This window comes from Hippocampus zosterae, chromosome 11, assembly GCF_025434085.1.
Source record: "Hippocampus zosterae strain Florida chromosome 11, ASM2543408v3, whole genome shotgun sequence".
NCBI classification, from domain to species: Eukaryota; Metazoa; Chordata; class Actinopteri; order Syngnathiformes; family Syngnathidae; genus Hippocampus; species Hippocampus zosterae.
Window position 1 is genome coordinate 20,298,926 of NC_067461.1, and position 18,173 is coordinate 20,317,098.

At 41.3% G+C, this 18,173-nt stretch overlaps 1 protein-coding gene across 2 annotated transcripts in view; it reads left to right on the plus strand.

Annotated features, from left to right (window-relative positions):
- The first annotated feature begins 5,020 nt into the window (after positions 1–5,020).
- The window catches only part of slc24a3 (solute carrier family 24 member 3), a 77,823-nt gene continuing 64,670 nt past the window's right edge, over positions 5,021–18,173 (plus strand). The window contains exon 1 of one of the 2 annotated variants that reach the window (XM_052081074.1): positions 5,021–5,358. In XM_052081074.1, the coding sequence (XP_051937034.1) occupies positions 5,178–5,358 (181 nt within the window). In that variant the 5' untranslated portion in view covers positions 5,021–5,177. The remainder of the gene's footprint in view (positions 5,359–18,173) is intronic. The other variant, XM_052081073.1, reaches the window with a different exon arrangement.

Below are 18,173 nucleotides of genomic sequence, written 5' to 3' on the forward strand. Positions count from 1 at the left end.
CGAAAATGTTTACATTACCTGCCGACATCGGAATAGTTGAGGAATGAATGGCTTCGAATTATTTTGGAAGAAATCTCTCAGCATTTTGGAACCGAAATTGTTCTGTATTTTGCAGCCACTTGCACGGTGAAGCGGCGCGGCTTCTCTGGCCGAGCTGTGAATATGAATTTTGGTGACTATTGGTCACCATTTTCTGACACTAGGTGACAACAGAGCATGACAAAGTAAGCCAAGAAACAATATTATAATGCTTGACACCTCCTTTCACTGATGTGGTCAGGCTGAGATCGGGTGAAAAAAAAAGGCTATGCCCATAAAAAATAGCTGTCATTAAAATTACAGTATTTGTTTCTCTCTCTCTCTCTCTCTCTCTCTCTCTCTCTCTCTCTCTCTCCCTCTCTAACTCTTTCTCTCACTTATCTAACACACAGATAATTTGCACACTGTCTTTAGAACAGGGGTCTTCAATCCTGTTCCTCGAGAGCTGCTATCCTGCCCGTTTTCCTTCTCTCCCTGCTGCAACACACCTGATTAAATGATCAGGATCATTTGAATAACGCATGTTGCAGCAGTGAGAGATGGAAGACTTGCAGGACAGCAGATCTTAAGGAATTGTATTGAAAGCCTTCGTATCAGAAGTAATGCATTCCGAGAAACGCGTTTGCTCCGACAGTGTATCTCTGTGCGTGCATGTGTGTACACATCTGTGGGAATACAAACAAAACCCTGAACAAAACACTCTGTAATCTTCTTACAAGGCCGGGATTATTTATCCAGAGCAACCCTGATTTCTTTAATATCACCTTTCCTGTCTACACAAGTTGTAACTATTCCACTGCTATGCTATCTGTCATCATCAAAAATGGCCTCTCAAAGTCGGAATGTCAAATTAGAGTTTTTATAGCACTATAGGGGTAGTGAAAATCCTTCTTTCGTTTGCTTCTAACAATCAGTGACTATTGAAAATTGTGTTTGGATTGGAATTGAATATGAAGTGAATAGTGATTTGAAATGAGAAAAATCAGGTACTTTTAGTTTGATTTGACATTTAAACAAATGATTCATCCAATTGAATTTAAAACCGTTATATTGCACGTTGGTTATTAACTTGCCCTATGATGCTTACAGTGTGCTTCATAGGACCTGGGCAGTTAGATTTGTGTGTTTGCATTTGTGTGTGTGTGTGTGTGTCATATGAAAGACAGACAACACAGTGTGGGAAGGTCCTCTCTCTCTGTCTCAGATGAATTTCAAACCCACCGAATCATACTGTTGGGGGAGGGCGGGGCTCTTAGCTGCTCCAGTCAAATCATGACGATCAGAAGCGACACAAAGCGGCATAAGTCGTCCATAAAGAAATAAACATGAAGTCCTGGTATGATTTACAGGACAATGACTGGAGTAACAACACATCAAAGAGCTGAGTAGCGACACAGTTCAGAGTGTGCACCTGTAAATCCAACTGTGTGTGTTTGCATGTGGTTGCGTGCGAGTGAGAGCGCGAGAATCTTCAGCCTTCCTGCCATGCCGGAATTGCACAACTCGGCAAGAACAGGAGAAAACTGGATTAGTGGGAAGGCTTTACACATGAGATGTCATGTCTCAATGTTGTCACGCAGTGCGCTCCACTGCAGCCGCAGATCGATTGTGACAGCTCAATTTCAATGACCATGACAAGTTCCAAGTGCTTTAAACATCGACCTCTCTCTTTCTTCTTCTGCTGTTTGCCCAGCTACCTTTTCGATTTAGAAATAAAAGGGTTTTTCCGATGTTTCACCACAGAGAGGTCAAGAAAGTGTGCCCTTTGAACCCAGTGAAAGTGCATGTTTCCAGTGTGAATGATCAATATTATTATGCTTCATGATAATGCTGACAAATGACTGCCCACTTCAAATGCTGTTTCGCCTGAGATATCATGTTTTATTTTTTTCCCCACAAGTACAATTTGTAGTTTCCCATGAGCCTCATTTATTTGCCACAGAGTTCAAAGAAATCACAGGTTCAAGTTTTATATCAGAAGAATGAAAGCAAACAAATAAATCAATTCTCCACACTGGAGGTAATGCATCTGTGAGCTCGACATCGGATCATTTCCTAACCAAGAATCCAAGCCTCCATGGCATGTCAATTATCCATTCATCCATCCATTTTCCGATCCTCTTATCCTCACAAGAGTCGCGGGGGTGCTGGAGCCTATCGCAGCTGTCTTCGGGCAGTAGGCAGGGGGCACCCTGAACCGGTTGCCAGCCAATCGCAGGGCACACAGAGACGAAGAACCATCCACGCTTACACTCACACGTAGGGACAATTTAAAGTGTTCAATCAGCCTGCCATGCATGTTTTTGGAAACCGGAGTACCCGGAGAAAACCCACGCAGGCCCGGGGAGAACATGCAAACTCCACACAGGGAGGCCGGAGCTGGAATTGAACCGGTACCTCTGGACTGTGAAGTCGATGTGCTAACTACCGGGCATATAAATGATCAATGTTCAAAAACAATTTTCATCATAAAGTACTTCCTCACTACGATGAGACTGAGAGCAGCATCTGGTCTCACTGCCAACTACTACAAAACTGTACATCTTCGATTGAAGCAATGTGTTGCCTCTTCTAAAAGACTCAATAGGTAATACAGGTTGAATTTCGTAAACGCCTCATTGTGTTTTTATTCACTACATTGGTACTTACGTGATCTCCAGAATTCCCAATGCCAGTCACACATCAATCACCCAATCATCAAGGTACAGTAAGTTCATCAAAAAATTCTCAAGTGTCTCTGTGAATCATACACGAAATACATCCAGATTCAATTGAATGTGACTTATTGATTTACCAACAAGTCTATGTACAACTTGAACAATGAATTCAACTCAAGCGCTTCCAACTTGGGGGTATGCGAATGGTGGTTATTGTGCCTCCCTCACACTCAAGGATCAGAGTTTAAATCTCTTCTTTGGCCTCTTTGTGTGGAGGCTTGAATGTTCTCCCCATGCGTGGGTTGCCCCTGTAGACTCCTGCTTCCATCCACATGCAAAAAACATACAAGTGAGGTTAATTGAGGACTCTAAATTGTTCACAAGTGTAACTGTGAGTGTAAATATGCATGCAGTTGGTTTGTGATTGGTCCAGGATACATCAGGCCTCTGGTCAAAGTCAACAGGCATAGGCTCTAGCTCACCTGCAGCACTATGATGACATTCTGTGTTGGAAAGGACACAAATCCAGGAGGCAAATCCTCCTGGATCCCCCGCACCATGCCCACCACCTTTTCCAGCTACCGGTACTCCCCTCAGGCAGGGGCTACAGATCCATGCGCACCAAATCCAGCAGACACTTAAACAGCTTCTTCCCTCTAGCCATTTACTCCCTAAACAGTCACTGACATAGTCACTCTTCTTGTACTACAATTACTGCTCCTGGTCACTCTAAAATGGTTCAATGATTTTCTGCACCAATTGTACAAACTGTCATAGTGTTGTATTCTACCACTGATCACTTTAGCTCTGCTTGATACTTTGCACATTGTCTCACAGTCGTCACTGGGTGGTACCACCGCACTACGGTTCACTTACCGCCTTATTACTTATTACTTATTACTGATTCATCTTACTGTTTATTGTATATGTTAAATCGCTCCATGTACAGCACTTTGTATGCAGCGATGGCTGTTTGAAAGTGCTCTATAAATACTGTTGACTTGACTTGTTGTTGACTTGACTTACGTTACGAAATGTCCTTCCATACCTACATGCCATGATACGAATGCAGCGTGTTATACCGGGCACAAATTCCTTGGGTGTTCTCCATACTTAGCCAATAAAGACGATTCTGATTCTGAAATGGAAGGATGGATGGTTCAAGGAACACATTTCTAATAATTTGCTCTAAGTTGCATAATTTAGATATATGTCATGGCAGTGTAAAGAAAAAAAAACATGCATGGAATAGTATATCATCCAATCGAAAGCAGACCTCTTCCAAAATTGTATCAGAATATAATATGTATTAGATGTTTGAATTCTTGGTTAATATCCTTTCTTTTGCTTTTGAATGGTCAAACACTCAAATGCACATCATGACAGGTTGCATATTTTGTGGAAGAGTTTGACGTGCCCCCTCTGATGTAATTTTTGTGATGGATATTTTTGGGGAATGCAGTCAGAGTGTCACGTCCCGTGTTTGCCAGCAGGGGGCAGGCTTCCCCCTGGCTCTGGCAGTCTACTCACTGCCGGAGTATTCCACGCTGTGCCAGTTCTCTCGACCATTTCGATTACTGATTATTCGTTGCCTCTAAGCCTTGTGGCTGTTATTGCGCGTCGTTGTTCTCTTTCGTGTGAACTTTATAACGTTTTTCCAAACAGACTATCCTTGCTATTTTCCTGCAAGCGTTTTCTGTTGTTCTCCTTATCTAATTCCTGGTCCTTATTTTGACCAGCGCTTTTAGTTATTCTCCCGGTCGGGTATTTTTGTGTTGTATTAAAGACCCCTTTTGTTCTCTGACAAATCTCTTTCTGTGTCTGCTATTTCGGGGATCCACTTTCAGTTATTTCGTTGTACACGAAGCGATTATTCTGTCGTTTCGGGTACACCGTGACACAGAGAGAGCAAGTTTTGAGAGGGTACAGACAGAAAGAAAATAGAATACAGATTAAAAAAAAACACCAGACATCTTTCTCATTAAAAACACGTGACATTTTTGGTAGGAGGAGGTGAGAAGGTAACAGCGTTGCCATTCGTTTCAATGGGGAAAAATGTTTCGCGTTACCGTGTGGTCAAGTAATGAATTCAATTCGTATCCCTATCCAAGGCAATATTGCATATTGAAAAGTAAGAGAGAAATGTCATTCAGTATATGTAATTTGAAATGGCAAAATCAGTACAACAACGTAGTCTTATTGCTCAACTACAATGAGTGTAGTACAGAATTTTATTTTACGATAATGTATATTCGCAGCTGTCGCGTCATTTTGCCTTTTATTCTGAAGGTCAATACCGGATGTAGCAGGGATGTATTAATTTTGTGTAGCGTCAGAGTGCATAGACAAGTCGCTCACATCTGTCCGCGCCGAGTAACTCCATCTCACTTACGGCTCAACTCTCGCTGTCCTCCTACCCGCAATCTCGTACCTTTGCACCACACGGGGACCTGCCGGAACGCTCGCCGAAAGAAGAGCGCCATGGCCCGCGTGGTGGGAGAAGGGATGCCTGAGTCAACCGTAGGAGTAGGTGTGATGCTGAACCGGCGGAGGGGTAAAGGCAGGCGGAGAAAGCGAAAGGAGGTGTTCGCTGTACAGATGTGCTTCATGGGGTTTCTGCTGGGACTGGTTGTTGGGCTCAAGAATGTGGCACAGAAAGGAGGTGAGAAACACGTACAACACGAAGTCATGTGGAGTTTGGGGGGAAAGACTCACAGGATGTACGAAGGCTGCAAATGTCAAGCGTTTCATGAATCATGATTGTATAATATTTGCCCCAAAATCAGATTAGTATTTTATTTTATAACCCCGTATGTTATTATTATTATTATTATTATTATTATTATTATTATTATTATTATTGCACACAGGATATAGATTGGACGTCTGCCTCACAGTCGAGAGGTTCTGCGTTCAAATCTCAAACCATGCATGCTCTCCCCAGGCTGGTTTCTCAACCATCCTCACACATTCCCAGAACAAACATGAAAGGTTAAATAAAAGATTAAATCGTCTATAGGTGGAAATATGATTGTTTCTCAATATGTGCCTTACGCTTGGCTGGTGACCAGTCCGGAGCATACAGTATGTGTCAACTAATGTCAGATGGAATAGGTTACAAATTACTCACGGCCCTTCTGAGGACTTTTGGCATTGAAGAAGGGTGTATATTATTGATAATACGAACAATAATCAAGTATCAAGTACAACTTTATTGTCAACGGATAATCATAATAATGATAATACAAACAATTAGCATAGGACAAATTGTGAGGATTGTATGAGAAGAGGTCAACAACAAGTGAAGACATTTGGATGCGGCAACTGTCGGGACCTAATTTGTCAGTGCTTTCCCCCCACATTATTTAGTTGGAAGATCACCTGAAAAAGTTGTTGATGGAAAAAATGACATCTTTGATGAAATTGGTCTGGATTTTAAATATTAATCCTAACAATTTAGGCAGAGATTAAACATCTGTTTTGATGGTTGGGATGTGAGACTACTCGCTCTCCGAGTGTGCAACCTAAATATTAACACAGGACACCAATCGATTGACTATGTGCAGAGGATATTGGCTACCTCTCTGAATATTGTTGACTTTTCCCAAACACGAGGGTATTCTGTCTGAACAGCATTTCATTTGGAAGCAGGAATCAAAAAGGCTGTCCAGTGCTTTGGAAATGAATGAGCAAAAGAGAGATTAAAGGCACATATTACAATGGCTAATAATAGTACTTCACTTAACCGTTAGCATGCATGTGATTAGTCTTTCGGCAGTTTCCGTTTTAATGATTTATTTTTTTTCTGGATACTTTGTCCTACTCCCACTACCTCAACATATGCATGTTTGGTAAATATTCTAACTTGGCATCGGTGATTGTGAATTCTTGTTTGTCTTGTGCTTCAGGCTTCCGCCAAGACGTGTGAGTGATTTACATGCTGTCTTTCAATCATTTTTTTTAGTCATACAAAACAAATAGAAGTGAGAGTTATTCATTGATCAGGCATATCACAGCGGTTCCTATTCGTACTTATGCACCTTTTTGTCACGGTGCTCCCTTTTATTAATGGATTGCAAATTACTTTGTGGCACCCCAGGCGTCTTGGGACACAACAGTGGTTATAAAGTCACTTTACTTGTTGCAACAAATAACAGTCAGCACTAGCTGACATGCTGTTGCTTTACTTTCAGACATGTTGAGCCTCAATTGTTTGTTGTTGTGCAAGAAGGCATGTTCAGTACTTGTCACACGCAAACGTATCTACATGTTTGTATTTTAGTCTAGTATTGCGGTACTTGCTTCATGCAGACAGTGCCAGTTCAAATCCTAGTCAGTGATGAAAAAATGAATGTTGAGTTTAATCAATTACTTTTCAATTTTCCGCATCCAGATAAGTAGACCATGCATCTAATGTAGCTCAATCCAGTTTGTTCCATTGGGTGCGGACACTTGAAAAAATAAAATTGAGTTAATTCAACACACCGTTTTTTTTTCAATGCATGTGACTGACTCGCTGTGGGGACCCCTAATTTGCTAAGCCAAATTTGCAAACCAAGTTTGTCACTCTCTATAAGCCACATTGAGTGCTGCACTTGCACATTCCACTTTTACTAATTCTAATCTAATTATCGATTATTGACATCTATGATCAAATTAATCCAAGAATTGATTATTTCGGAACAGAAGAAGCGGTAAAGAATTAATGGTGGAATTGATTGTTTTTTTTAGGAACTATCATACCTAGGCCTACTGTTTTATGAAGACAGTATTTTCTAGAGATTGATTTGAAGCATTCACGGTAAACATTAACCCTACAGTGATCCCCACAATATCGTGAACTGAATGTGAAACTGAATTTCATAAGTTATTTCTGCATACATGTTTATTACGTGACTAATTCTGACTAGCCGCTCACACTCTGGGTTTGGAGTTCATGCTTTTTTGTGTTGGGTATGCATATTGTGATAATTCTTGTATAAGCTGTTGTCTCCAACTTCCTAACATATTACGAAAACATACATGGTGAGTCAGAAAGTATCCCGTCAATGTCAATTTGAGTATGAACGGCTGTGTGTATTTGTACCCTGTGACAGATTGGTTGTACCCCCCCCTACCCAAAGTCAGTAACCCTTAATTTGAGATGTGGTACAAAATGGACTAATAGACAAATTGTGATATGGACCTCTAAATGGTTAGGCTGTGATGCTTGTAACCAGTATCGGAGTCTGCGCTGGTGTATGTCTCTCCTTGTCATCAGACTTGAACTACATGTGTGGCAAGACTCTTGGAAGACCATGTTACTAATGACCAGTTGTTACTCTAACATGTGTTATATTTGAGTGAAACCTATGCCACGTGAAAGAAAATGTTCTGTTGTGAGTGTGTGTGTGTGTGTGTGTGTGTGTGTGTGTGTGTGTGTGTGTGTGTTTACACGGAATGTCATTATTATGTAAGGATGTTTACTTAACTCTGCCTGAAAAAATGTACTACAGTAGTGATGTACCGGTACATAAATCCATTCCTCCGTCGTATTTCCCCCCACCTGAAATAAAAAGGGAAATTCTATGCACACAAATGACAAAAGCTCAATATGACTGAGGGATTAGCCACATGAGCGGCTATTATCTGCAGGTTTTAATGCCCTCTGAACTTTGCTACTCACACTTAAGTCTCTATTTCATCCATCTGTGACATACGTGAAAGACAAATAAATGGTCATGGTATAGAAATGCCATTAATGGTTGCTTGGTATGAGTATTAGTGTTGCCATTACCTTATTGCGTAACTCAAACCTTTGGCTGTTGGGTCTCCTTCTTTGTGTTTGCTAGCGGGATGGGTTGGGGGAAGGAAGGGGACACAGATGGAGCACTTTGCACTGACAAAGCCTTGGGACTCAGAGCAGAGGAACAGAATTAGACAAAAAGGAAAACAGACAAGAGTGCAGTGAGCGCTGAGGAGAGGAACGCGATCATGTGGGGACAGCGAAGGCGAGGAAATAAGGAACAGTAGGATGAAGGAGATGTAAAAGGAAGAGACAGAAACAGAGTGAGGCGGAATTTGAGAACAATAAATGGGTTAGACAAGGCAGGTGAAGGAGAGGAAAATATGGAGATGACGCGTGTGTGTGCTATTAAGGTGAAAGGAGGAATATGGAAAATGCTTTGAATTGATTGAATTACAATTGAGAGGGCTACACTTTAATTCGTGAGAGGGCTACACTTTAATTCGATCACCACTTGTCAGTATCTTTTCATCGATGCATTTGTTTTTTTTTCTGACTGTGGGACCGCTACTACGGTATCTCTCACTTCATTAATAAAAGAATTGCACAGACAGTCCCATGCATCCACGGCTGACATTCACTTAACAAGAAAACAAGTGCAAGCTCAATAATGGGGCAGGCATCATGGCCATGTGAGGTGTCACCTTCCTCAGAGCCACCGCCACAGGCAGAGCAAACTCATGGAAATGTTATAATTTTTCAAATGCAACTGGTTTGGGTTTTTGCATAGATGCTGTGGGTTGATGAATTAAATATGTATTCTTTGTGTTAGTAAGAGGAGCTACGAAGAGGATTTGTGTGCACTTTTGACTGCCTGTCACATCAGGAGTAAGTGATTTACATGACGTGTTAATAATGTTACAGTTTTTATTCACCCAAGTTTAATATCCATCCATCCATTAACTGAAGCGCTTTATTCTCAGGAGAGTCACGGGCGTTTTGAAACCTATCCCAGCTGACTTCGGGCAGTAAGTGGAGTAGACCCTGACTTGCCAGCCAGTCAATCGCAGGGCAAAGACAAACAAACATTCAGACTCTCAATCGCACCCACGGACAATTTAGAGTGATCAGTTAACCTACCGTGCATGTTTTTTGGAATGTGGGAGGAAACTTATGCAGTAACGAGTAGAACATGCAAACTCCACGCAGGAAGGCCAGCGTCTGTGATTGAACACAACAGGTTTGGGTAGGTGGCAAAAAAGACTGAGAAAGTTGAGGAATGCTCTTCAAACACACATCTCAATTTTATTTCAGAAGAGGTGAATGCCATGATGGGATATAAAAGGAGCTTCCTTGAATAGCTTAGTCATTCACAAGCAAAGATAGGACAAGGTTTAGCTCTTTTTCAACAACTGCATGAGAAGATAGTCGAACTGCATGTAAGCGGCAGGGTCGAAAACCAACACTGAATACCGGTGATTTTTGACCCTTCAGGCAGCACTGCACTGCATCAAAAACCAATATCAGTGTGAAAAAATATCACCAAATGGACTCATGGCCACTTCAGAAAACCATTGTCAGTTACATGCTAACTGCAAGTTAAAACTACTATGCAAAGCAAAAGCCATTTGTCAAGACACAGAAATATCGCCTGGTTCTCTGGGCCCAAGTTTATCTGAGCGGGACTGATTTAAAGTGGAAAAGGATTTTGAGGTTGTCACGTTGCATGGTGGTGGTGGACCCCAAAAAAACAGGCAGGAGAGAGGAGCAGGGTGTATTTGAAGAGTTGTATTCAAAACAAGAAAACTAAATCCTAAACAAAGTCCAAAGTAACAAACAAAAACCATTGCAGAAACTAAAAACTCTCAATAACATAAACATGACCAAAACAGGACTGAAGCTAAAACATAACAATGAACTAAACATGACTGAAACAAACATGAAAGTAGCAAGAAGCAACAGCAACAGCAACCAACAAAGCATGACAGTAGCAATAGCAACAATGACCCGACACCAAGTGTTCGGGCAGGAGTCCTTTTATACAACTAATTACCAAATGACCAACAGGTGTGCAGCTGCCGTGCGAGCCCTACAGCGCCACCTGTTGGTCCCTAAACCGAATCATGACAGAGGTCTGACGAGTCAACATTCCAAAGTGTTTTTTGAAATTGTGGACGTTGTGTCCTCCAGACCAAGGAGGAAAAGAACGATCCGGTTTGTTTTGGACACAAAGTTCAAAAGCCAGCATCTGTGGGCCGTGTTAATGCCAATGTCCTGGTGGCATCCAAGTATTGTTAATTCATTCATTCATTCATCTTCCGAACCGCTTGAGCCTCACTAGGGTCGCGGGGGTTGCTTGAGCCTATCCCAGCTGCAGTAGGCGGGGGACACCCTGAATCGGTTGCCAGTCAATCGCAGGGCACACAGAGACGAACAACCAACCACGCTCACACTCACACCTAGGGACAATTTAGAGTGTTCAATCAGCCTGCCACGCATGTTTTTTGGAATGTGGGAGGAAACCGGAGCACCCGGAGAAAACCCACGCAGACCCGGGGAGAACATGCAAACTCCACACAGGGAGGCCGGAGCTGGAATCGAACCCGGCACCTCCGCACTGTGAAGCCGACGTGCTAATTGTATTGCAGTATTGTTAATGCCCATGTTTATTTTAGCAAGACAAAGCCAAACCACATTCTGCACTTTACAACAGTGTGGCTTCATAGTAAAAGAGTGTGGGTACGAGACTCGCCTGCCTGCAGTCCAAACCTGTCCCACATTGAAAATGTGTGGCCCATTATGAATCGTAAAATATGACAACGGAGACCCGAGACACTTGAACAGTTGAAGCCGTTCATCCAGTAAGAATGGGAAATAATTCCATCAACAAAGCTTCAAAAATCAGTGATTTCACATTTCACAAATATTTATTGAATGTTGTTAAAAGAAAAGGTGTTATAACACAGTGGTAAACGGGACCTGGTTGCAGCTTTTTTACAATGTGTTGCAGCCGTAAAATTCTAAATTAATAATTATCTGCTAAAAACAATAAAGTTCATCAGTTTGAACATTAAATATCTTGTCTTTGTAGTATATTCAATTAAAATATAGATGATTCACAAATCATTATATTCTGTTTATGATTAACACAATGTCCCAATTTCATTGGAATTGGGTTTGTAAGTGAAAGATATTCACTCAGGTGTCTTATGTTGGCACAAAGGCTTGCATGTGGATTCATAAACTTTTTGGGGAATGGAATGCTCTGGTATTGATAGCCAGGTATCAATAACACATAAACATTGAAGTTAAGAAAGAGCTTTAACTGTCATATAAGTGTAATAATAAGTTAACCAACAGCTGTACAGTAGTTGGGCTTGAGTACAAGGAAATATAACAAGGCTTGAGTAGTAGGCGCACCCTTAGTTTTGAAGTCTGTGGTGGATTGGACATGGTGATGAATGTATAAGTTGAGAAGATAGCGCTCTCCCCCAATAACCTACCATATTGCTGCCTAAACGCTGCAGACATGTCAAATTGCTCTCTTTTTAGCCGTGCAGTGTTATCCTGAGTGAGGACAGAGATATGCGCCCAACCTTCGAATGTGACAATAGGTTCCGTTAACAGATAAGGGGTCGTCATCATTGTCCAGTTAATCCTGAGATTTGCTGGCATCTCACAAGACCTGTTCATTTTACTGCAACACTACACAGTGTTGACCAATTTACACCCTTAAGTTAAATTTGTTCTGTTTCTCATATTTTGTGTGTGTGTGTGTGTGTGTGTGTGTGTGTGTGTGTGTGTGTGTGTGTGTGTGTGTGTGTGTGTGTGCGTGTGCATGCGTGTGTGTGATCTTTTGTGTGTATCAAATCTTTTACTCTCGACAACAAAATTGACACTTTTCAGAGAAATCTACTCACTTTCAACCATTTAATGTAAGGCTTCCCTTTGAACCCAGAAACATGTCCCTCCCTTCTCTTCAAGCTCCCTGGTGAATGTCGCTCCCTTGTGGGTCACCACACAGGACCCACCAGAAATCACCATAGCAGATGTTAATAACCAAGTAAGTAATCATAAATATCGTAAAGAAAAGCAGTCAACATGGTGGAGGGTGCCTTATGCAGCAAAAGCGGGTACACTGAGACCCTCTTTGGTGGCAGGACCAATTGCAGCAGGAAACCAATGTCCACTTGAGGATGCTTGGGGAAACCCATCAAGATTTCTAATTTCAAATTCTAAACAGGCTATTAAAATGTTTGTACACACTATTTTTTTTTTTATTTAGCATTGATATAATTATTGCCAACAGTAGGGTTGGCAATTGGGGTGGCAATGCATTTGACGGAGATGGCAGCTGCTACCCCTTGCCAACCTCTAAAACTGCCTACGCATGCAAAAGAAATCAAAGAAGTCAAACAAGCGATGGCTCGTAACTCAGAAATTGGGACACTCGCACCACTGTAGTTTATTATTTTTTTTCAGACATTCTCCAATGATGTTACACAACAACTGAGTTGATTCATATTTTACATTTCTAGATGTCATCCTACAAAGTTAAATTGTAACCGTAGAAATGTTAAAATTGCATCCTTCTCTTTTTATATTTTCATTGGGCTATCAGTGAACCCTACAGGACCTCATTGCACACAAAACCGTGTGGCGAATTCTGCTGCAACCCTGCCAGCAGAACAGACACAAACAACCTCTCCCTATTTTACCATTCTTCTGTGTCACTTTGCCTTGCTCTCCTCTTCTCTTCTCTCTCTCTCTCTCTCTCTCTCTTTCTGCTTCTACGCAACATGCAGGTAAACAAACTACCTGCGGACCTACAATTATTACTTTGTATTTTACATTCAATAATAGAAATAAGTTACCCCCACTATAGAATGGAGTATGTGAAAGCAACTACTCTCCTATTTACTGTATGTTTCTCGCCACTTTTATAAGAATCAGAATCTGCATCATCTTTATTGGCCAAGTATGGAGAACACGCAATAAATTTGTCTCCGGTAATATAGGCTGCACCAGTACAGTATTGCAATAACAAGCAACTACGATAAACAAAGACATGACATACAAGTATTGAAAGACTCTCCGTAATGTAAGGGTACCATTGTGCAGTAGTACTACCCAAAGTTTTGCCATGTTCTATGTTCTTCTGTGTCACTTAAATAAACCCGAATCAAGGATATATCCTCGGTATTGATCGAATGTGTTTTACCATTGACAAAAGTAGTTAAAGAACATTTTAGTTGTTCAGACTCCACACCTTTAAAATTGTCTAACATTTTTTTCTTCCACACTCAAGAACATGCATGTTAGTTTCAATGAAGACTTCAAATTCTGAGTGTGAATGGGTGTTTGTTGAAACGCGCCCTGCGATTGACTGGCAAACAGTCCAGGGTATACATCGACTCCAACCCGACATCAACTGGGAAAAGGCAACAGCTCGGCCCGGCGACCCAAGTGAAGATAAGCACGATAGTAAATGCATGTTTCAAAAATCATTCAATGCCAACCATTACGTTGGCCTAAATAGCTGCAGGTGTGAGTTCCTGAAGCCTTTTTCTCCCATTGTACCACTGTGTGGGTGAGTAGAGAACATTTGAATATCACACTGCATGAGGCACATTCACTTATAGTCCTTTGATTGACATTAATTGGCCCTGACTGGTCTTACTGAAAAGAAATGCGACAGAGGTACGTAACCATTCTGTAGACTGAACATCTGACTCATGGATCACGTTCATTTAAAAAAAACCCAAAAAAATCATCAACCAAGTAAAAACACAATGGTAACAGTGAGTAATGTTCTTGCGTTGCTATTCTCCCTATACTCATAAAAATAGCATAAAAGATAAAAAAGACCACATTTGAATAATGACATACAATGATATTGAGTACAAATACAAAGATCATTGCGTAATTATTACTCAAAATTAAATAATATGAGTAAAATGGTGAATGGGCTTTTACTCACTATCGAAAGCTGTTGAACCGTCTTCTCATTCGCCTGCTAATGACACAGCATCATGAGAAACTGGGGGATTGGTGTCTTGCTCAAGGGCACAATGACATGGTCATTGGTCAGTGCTGAGCATTAAACATCCAGCCTTTGAGTTGGGAGTTGACCACTCTACCATCCGAGCCACGTGGCGCAGAATGGCTGACGCCTTGTGTGATTATATCGCAATAAATGTGCAAATGTAGCCAGAAATGTGAGGAAAACTTGACTTTCTGTATTTCATAGGTTTTTAATGAGAAAGTAGTCTTTACCATAAGAATATGATTGACATCCATCCATCCATCCATTTTCTGACCCGCTTATCCTCACAAGGGTCGTGGGCAGCCTATACCAGCTGTCTTGGGGCAGTAGATGGGAGACACATGCAATCTCCACACAGGAAGGCCGTAGCCGAAATCGAACCGTGCACCTCTGCATTGTGAGGCCCATGCGCGAATCAGTTTTGATGACAAACCTGAGAACCTTCCAGTCCTGTGTTGTCCATATGACTGTAATGAGGTTGATCGGGATGCTCTTCGGGCTGCTCTTCACTGTGCTTCTGTTGAGGTTGTTCAACTTTTCTCAGCTTCCTCAAAAGGTACAGTCTCTGTTGAGCCTTCCTGCTGATGTGCCGTGGGTCCATGTGAGGTCATCGCTGATGTGGCGCTCGAGGAGTTTAACCCTTTCATGCACGAATAATTATAACCTGTATGTAACCCGATAACCTGATAAGCTGTCCACTGTAGTAATCGCTTTCCCTGAAAGGGTTAAAGGTTTTCACCGTCTACACCACAGTCATTTCAAACTGCTCTTTCTTCCACTTCAATAAAAACCCCTTTCATCTTGACAGCATTTAAAGTCAAATTATTTTCATGGTACCAGTACACCAGCTGAGCAAATTCATTTCCATAGGCTGTCTCTTCTCCACCCATGATCAGGCCAATGACTGTCATGTATGTCATTAGCAAACTTGATGATATTGGTGTCATCCTGAGAGGAGATGCAGTCATGGGTTAAGAGGCTGCACAGGAGAGGGATGAGCACACAACCTTGGGGGGTCCTTGTGCTAAGTCCTCGTGTCTGATGTCCTGATGCCAACTCTGACTTTCTGGGGTCTGTCTGTGAGTACATTCAGCACCCCATTGGAGAGGGCGGTGTTAGTCAGAGGATAAGACAGCATGCTTGGGATGTTAAAGTCTGATCCATCTATCCATCCATTATCCTCAGGAGAGTCGTGGGCATGCTGGAGCCTTCGGGCAGTAGGCTGGGTACACCCTAAACGGGTTGCCAGCCAGTCACAGGGCACACATACACAAACAACCATTCACATTTAGAATCACACCCAAGGACAATATAGAATGTTCAATCAATTTATCATGCATGCTTTTGGAATATGTTAGGAAACCGGAGTACCCGGAAAAAAAACAAGTAGTGCTTGTATATGGCTGTAAAATGAATTCTATATGTATACCAACACCATTTACCTATTTTTGTTCACGCTACTGCGCGTCGTCAGGAACACTCAATCTGCAGGTTTGCCACGTAGACACACACTGACAAATAAATACAGTCTGTGCGTTGTGATGGATGTGAAGTTGTATCTGTGGGCCATGTTGTGTATTCATTTTCACTGTGCACATTAGTTCTAATTCTCTCCCTCTTCAGTCACTCCTTCTCCCCAAATATGCCTTGGCTAATCCATCATCTAATCCAAACCCTATTTCTGTACCTGCAATGTGTATTCTGGGATCCACAGTGACATAAAATGAGACAAGAGTGGAAGAAAGGACTCTATAACTGCAGAGGATTTTAGAGATTACGGGCTTCTTTTTTCATCTTCCAAAGCACTCATTTTTACTCAGTGTGTAATTTTGGCCTGTTAAATTCAACATAAAGCTGATTTACTCGCAGAAAGCCGTGAATTATGCTGTTTATGAATGGGTTATTTTACCTTCTGCCTTCTAATGGAAGAGAATTTCATTGTTCTGCCTGTCACCATATGTCTCTGACACTGATAGATTATCACATGTACGTGTAATTGTTATATAAACATTTTCAGACAAATTAAGTGAGGTTGCATTCTTGATGATCTCCCACGGCCAGGGTTCGAAATTTTTAACATTTTTGATCAGCAGCCAATGTGAGTGGTTAGCCAACCAGCCAATCAGATTTTTCATCAGCCATTTTTATTAACTTTAGCTCAGCTGTTTTTATCTACTTCCCTCACGCTGTCTCTGCTCATTTCTTGCACTGGCTGCCTTCTAGACCAGGGGTCTCCAACCTTTGATTTGTCACGGATGAGTTGAGAAAAGGACATGCTCTTGACGGACCGACAACCATTATTTTCATTTCTATTATTTTCATTCTTTTTAAATTGTCAGTTTCAAATCACTGGTAGTGATAACAAAGGTAAGAGCCATTCAGCCGTTTATGAACATACCTTTTTTCTTCATTCATGTCAGTTTTATTCAACAGTGACACAAAGAATAGCACAGTGAACTACTCAGAAAAGGACCAATCAGGCATAATAAATAGCGTATTTTCTGCACTATAAGGCGCTTCGGATTATAAATCGCACCTTCAATGAATGGCCTATTTTAAAACTGTTTTCATATGTAAGGTGCATAATAGAAGCTACAATAGTGGCTGCGGTTGGCCGATGCATCCACTAGATGGTGGTACACTAAAGGAAATACAATACAATACAATACAATACAATACATCTTAATTTATTTCGAGCCTTCACAACCGCTGCAATTATTAACAATGAGAACTGGTCACAAATATGGACATGAAACATATAAATGGATGAGCTGGAGCCTAACCAGGCAAAAAGGAAGGTACACCCTGGCCGTGTAACCAGTTAATCACAGAGCTCATATAGATTGAGAGAGTCGGGTTTTTTTGAATATTCAGTGAACCTAGCTGAAAGTTGTCTCCTTAAAATGGTTCAAGGTATTTCAACTTTCATTTGCCAGGTGAGATGTTTTCATCAATACCCGGTGAACCTACATCAGGAGTACATGGAGTGGCCTGAAATTTGTTGCATTGATGACAAATATTCATTAGAGTACAAATAAAGGGCTAAATGAAGTGTATGCTTGGTTCAGTGTTTTCTCTCTGAGTTTGAATTTGTGTCAAGAGCCCTCCAGCTGTCAAAAGCGGACGCCAGCAGCTTTGATCACAAGCCTGCGAATCTCTAGTTTGCTCATATGTTGTTATGCAATTCCTCTTGCTCAAATCGCTTATGCTCACAATTCAGTCCTCCCTCATGCTCTTAATCCAAATTCTGCTCTCACAAATCGCTGCTTTGGAGAATTTGTGGAAATTTGGGTTGTACTCCTTGAAAAGCAGGGATGACACAGCTGATGTCATCCATAACAAGTAACGGCTAAATATGCTCGTCAATGTAATTACGATACAAATAAGGCGCAATTCTTTGGCGTTACTCTTTCAATTCTTTTTTATATGGATTTAAGAGACGTTTTCTTTTTATTTGGATTGTTTTGATGATACTGCAGTGTTTGTTGGTCTGCCAAACTTCTCGTATCCACTTGGCATTGCAGACATTTCAAAATATCCATTCTTGTGATTCTTTTTTAAGGACAGTGACAAGATGCGTAAACCTACTGCAGGATCCAACATCCATCGTTGTCACGCACTGCGTGTTATCTCAATTCTTGCTGGGTGCTGCATAATATTCGTTTTCAACCGACAAAACAAATATTTTTCAGTTCATATTTTGGAG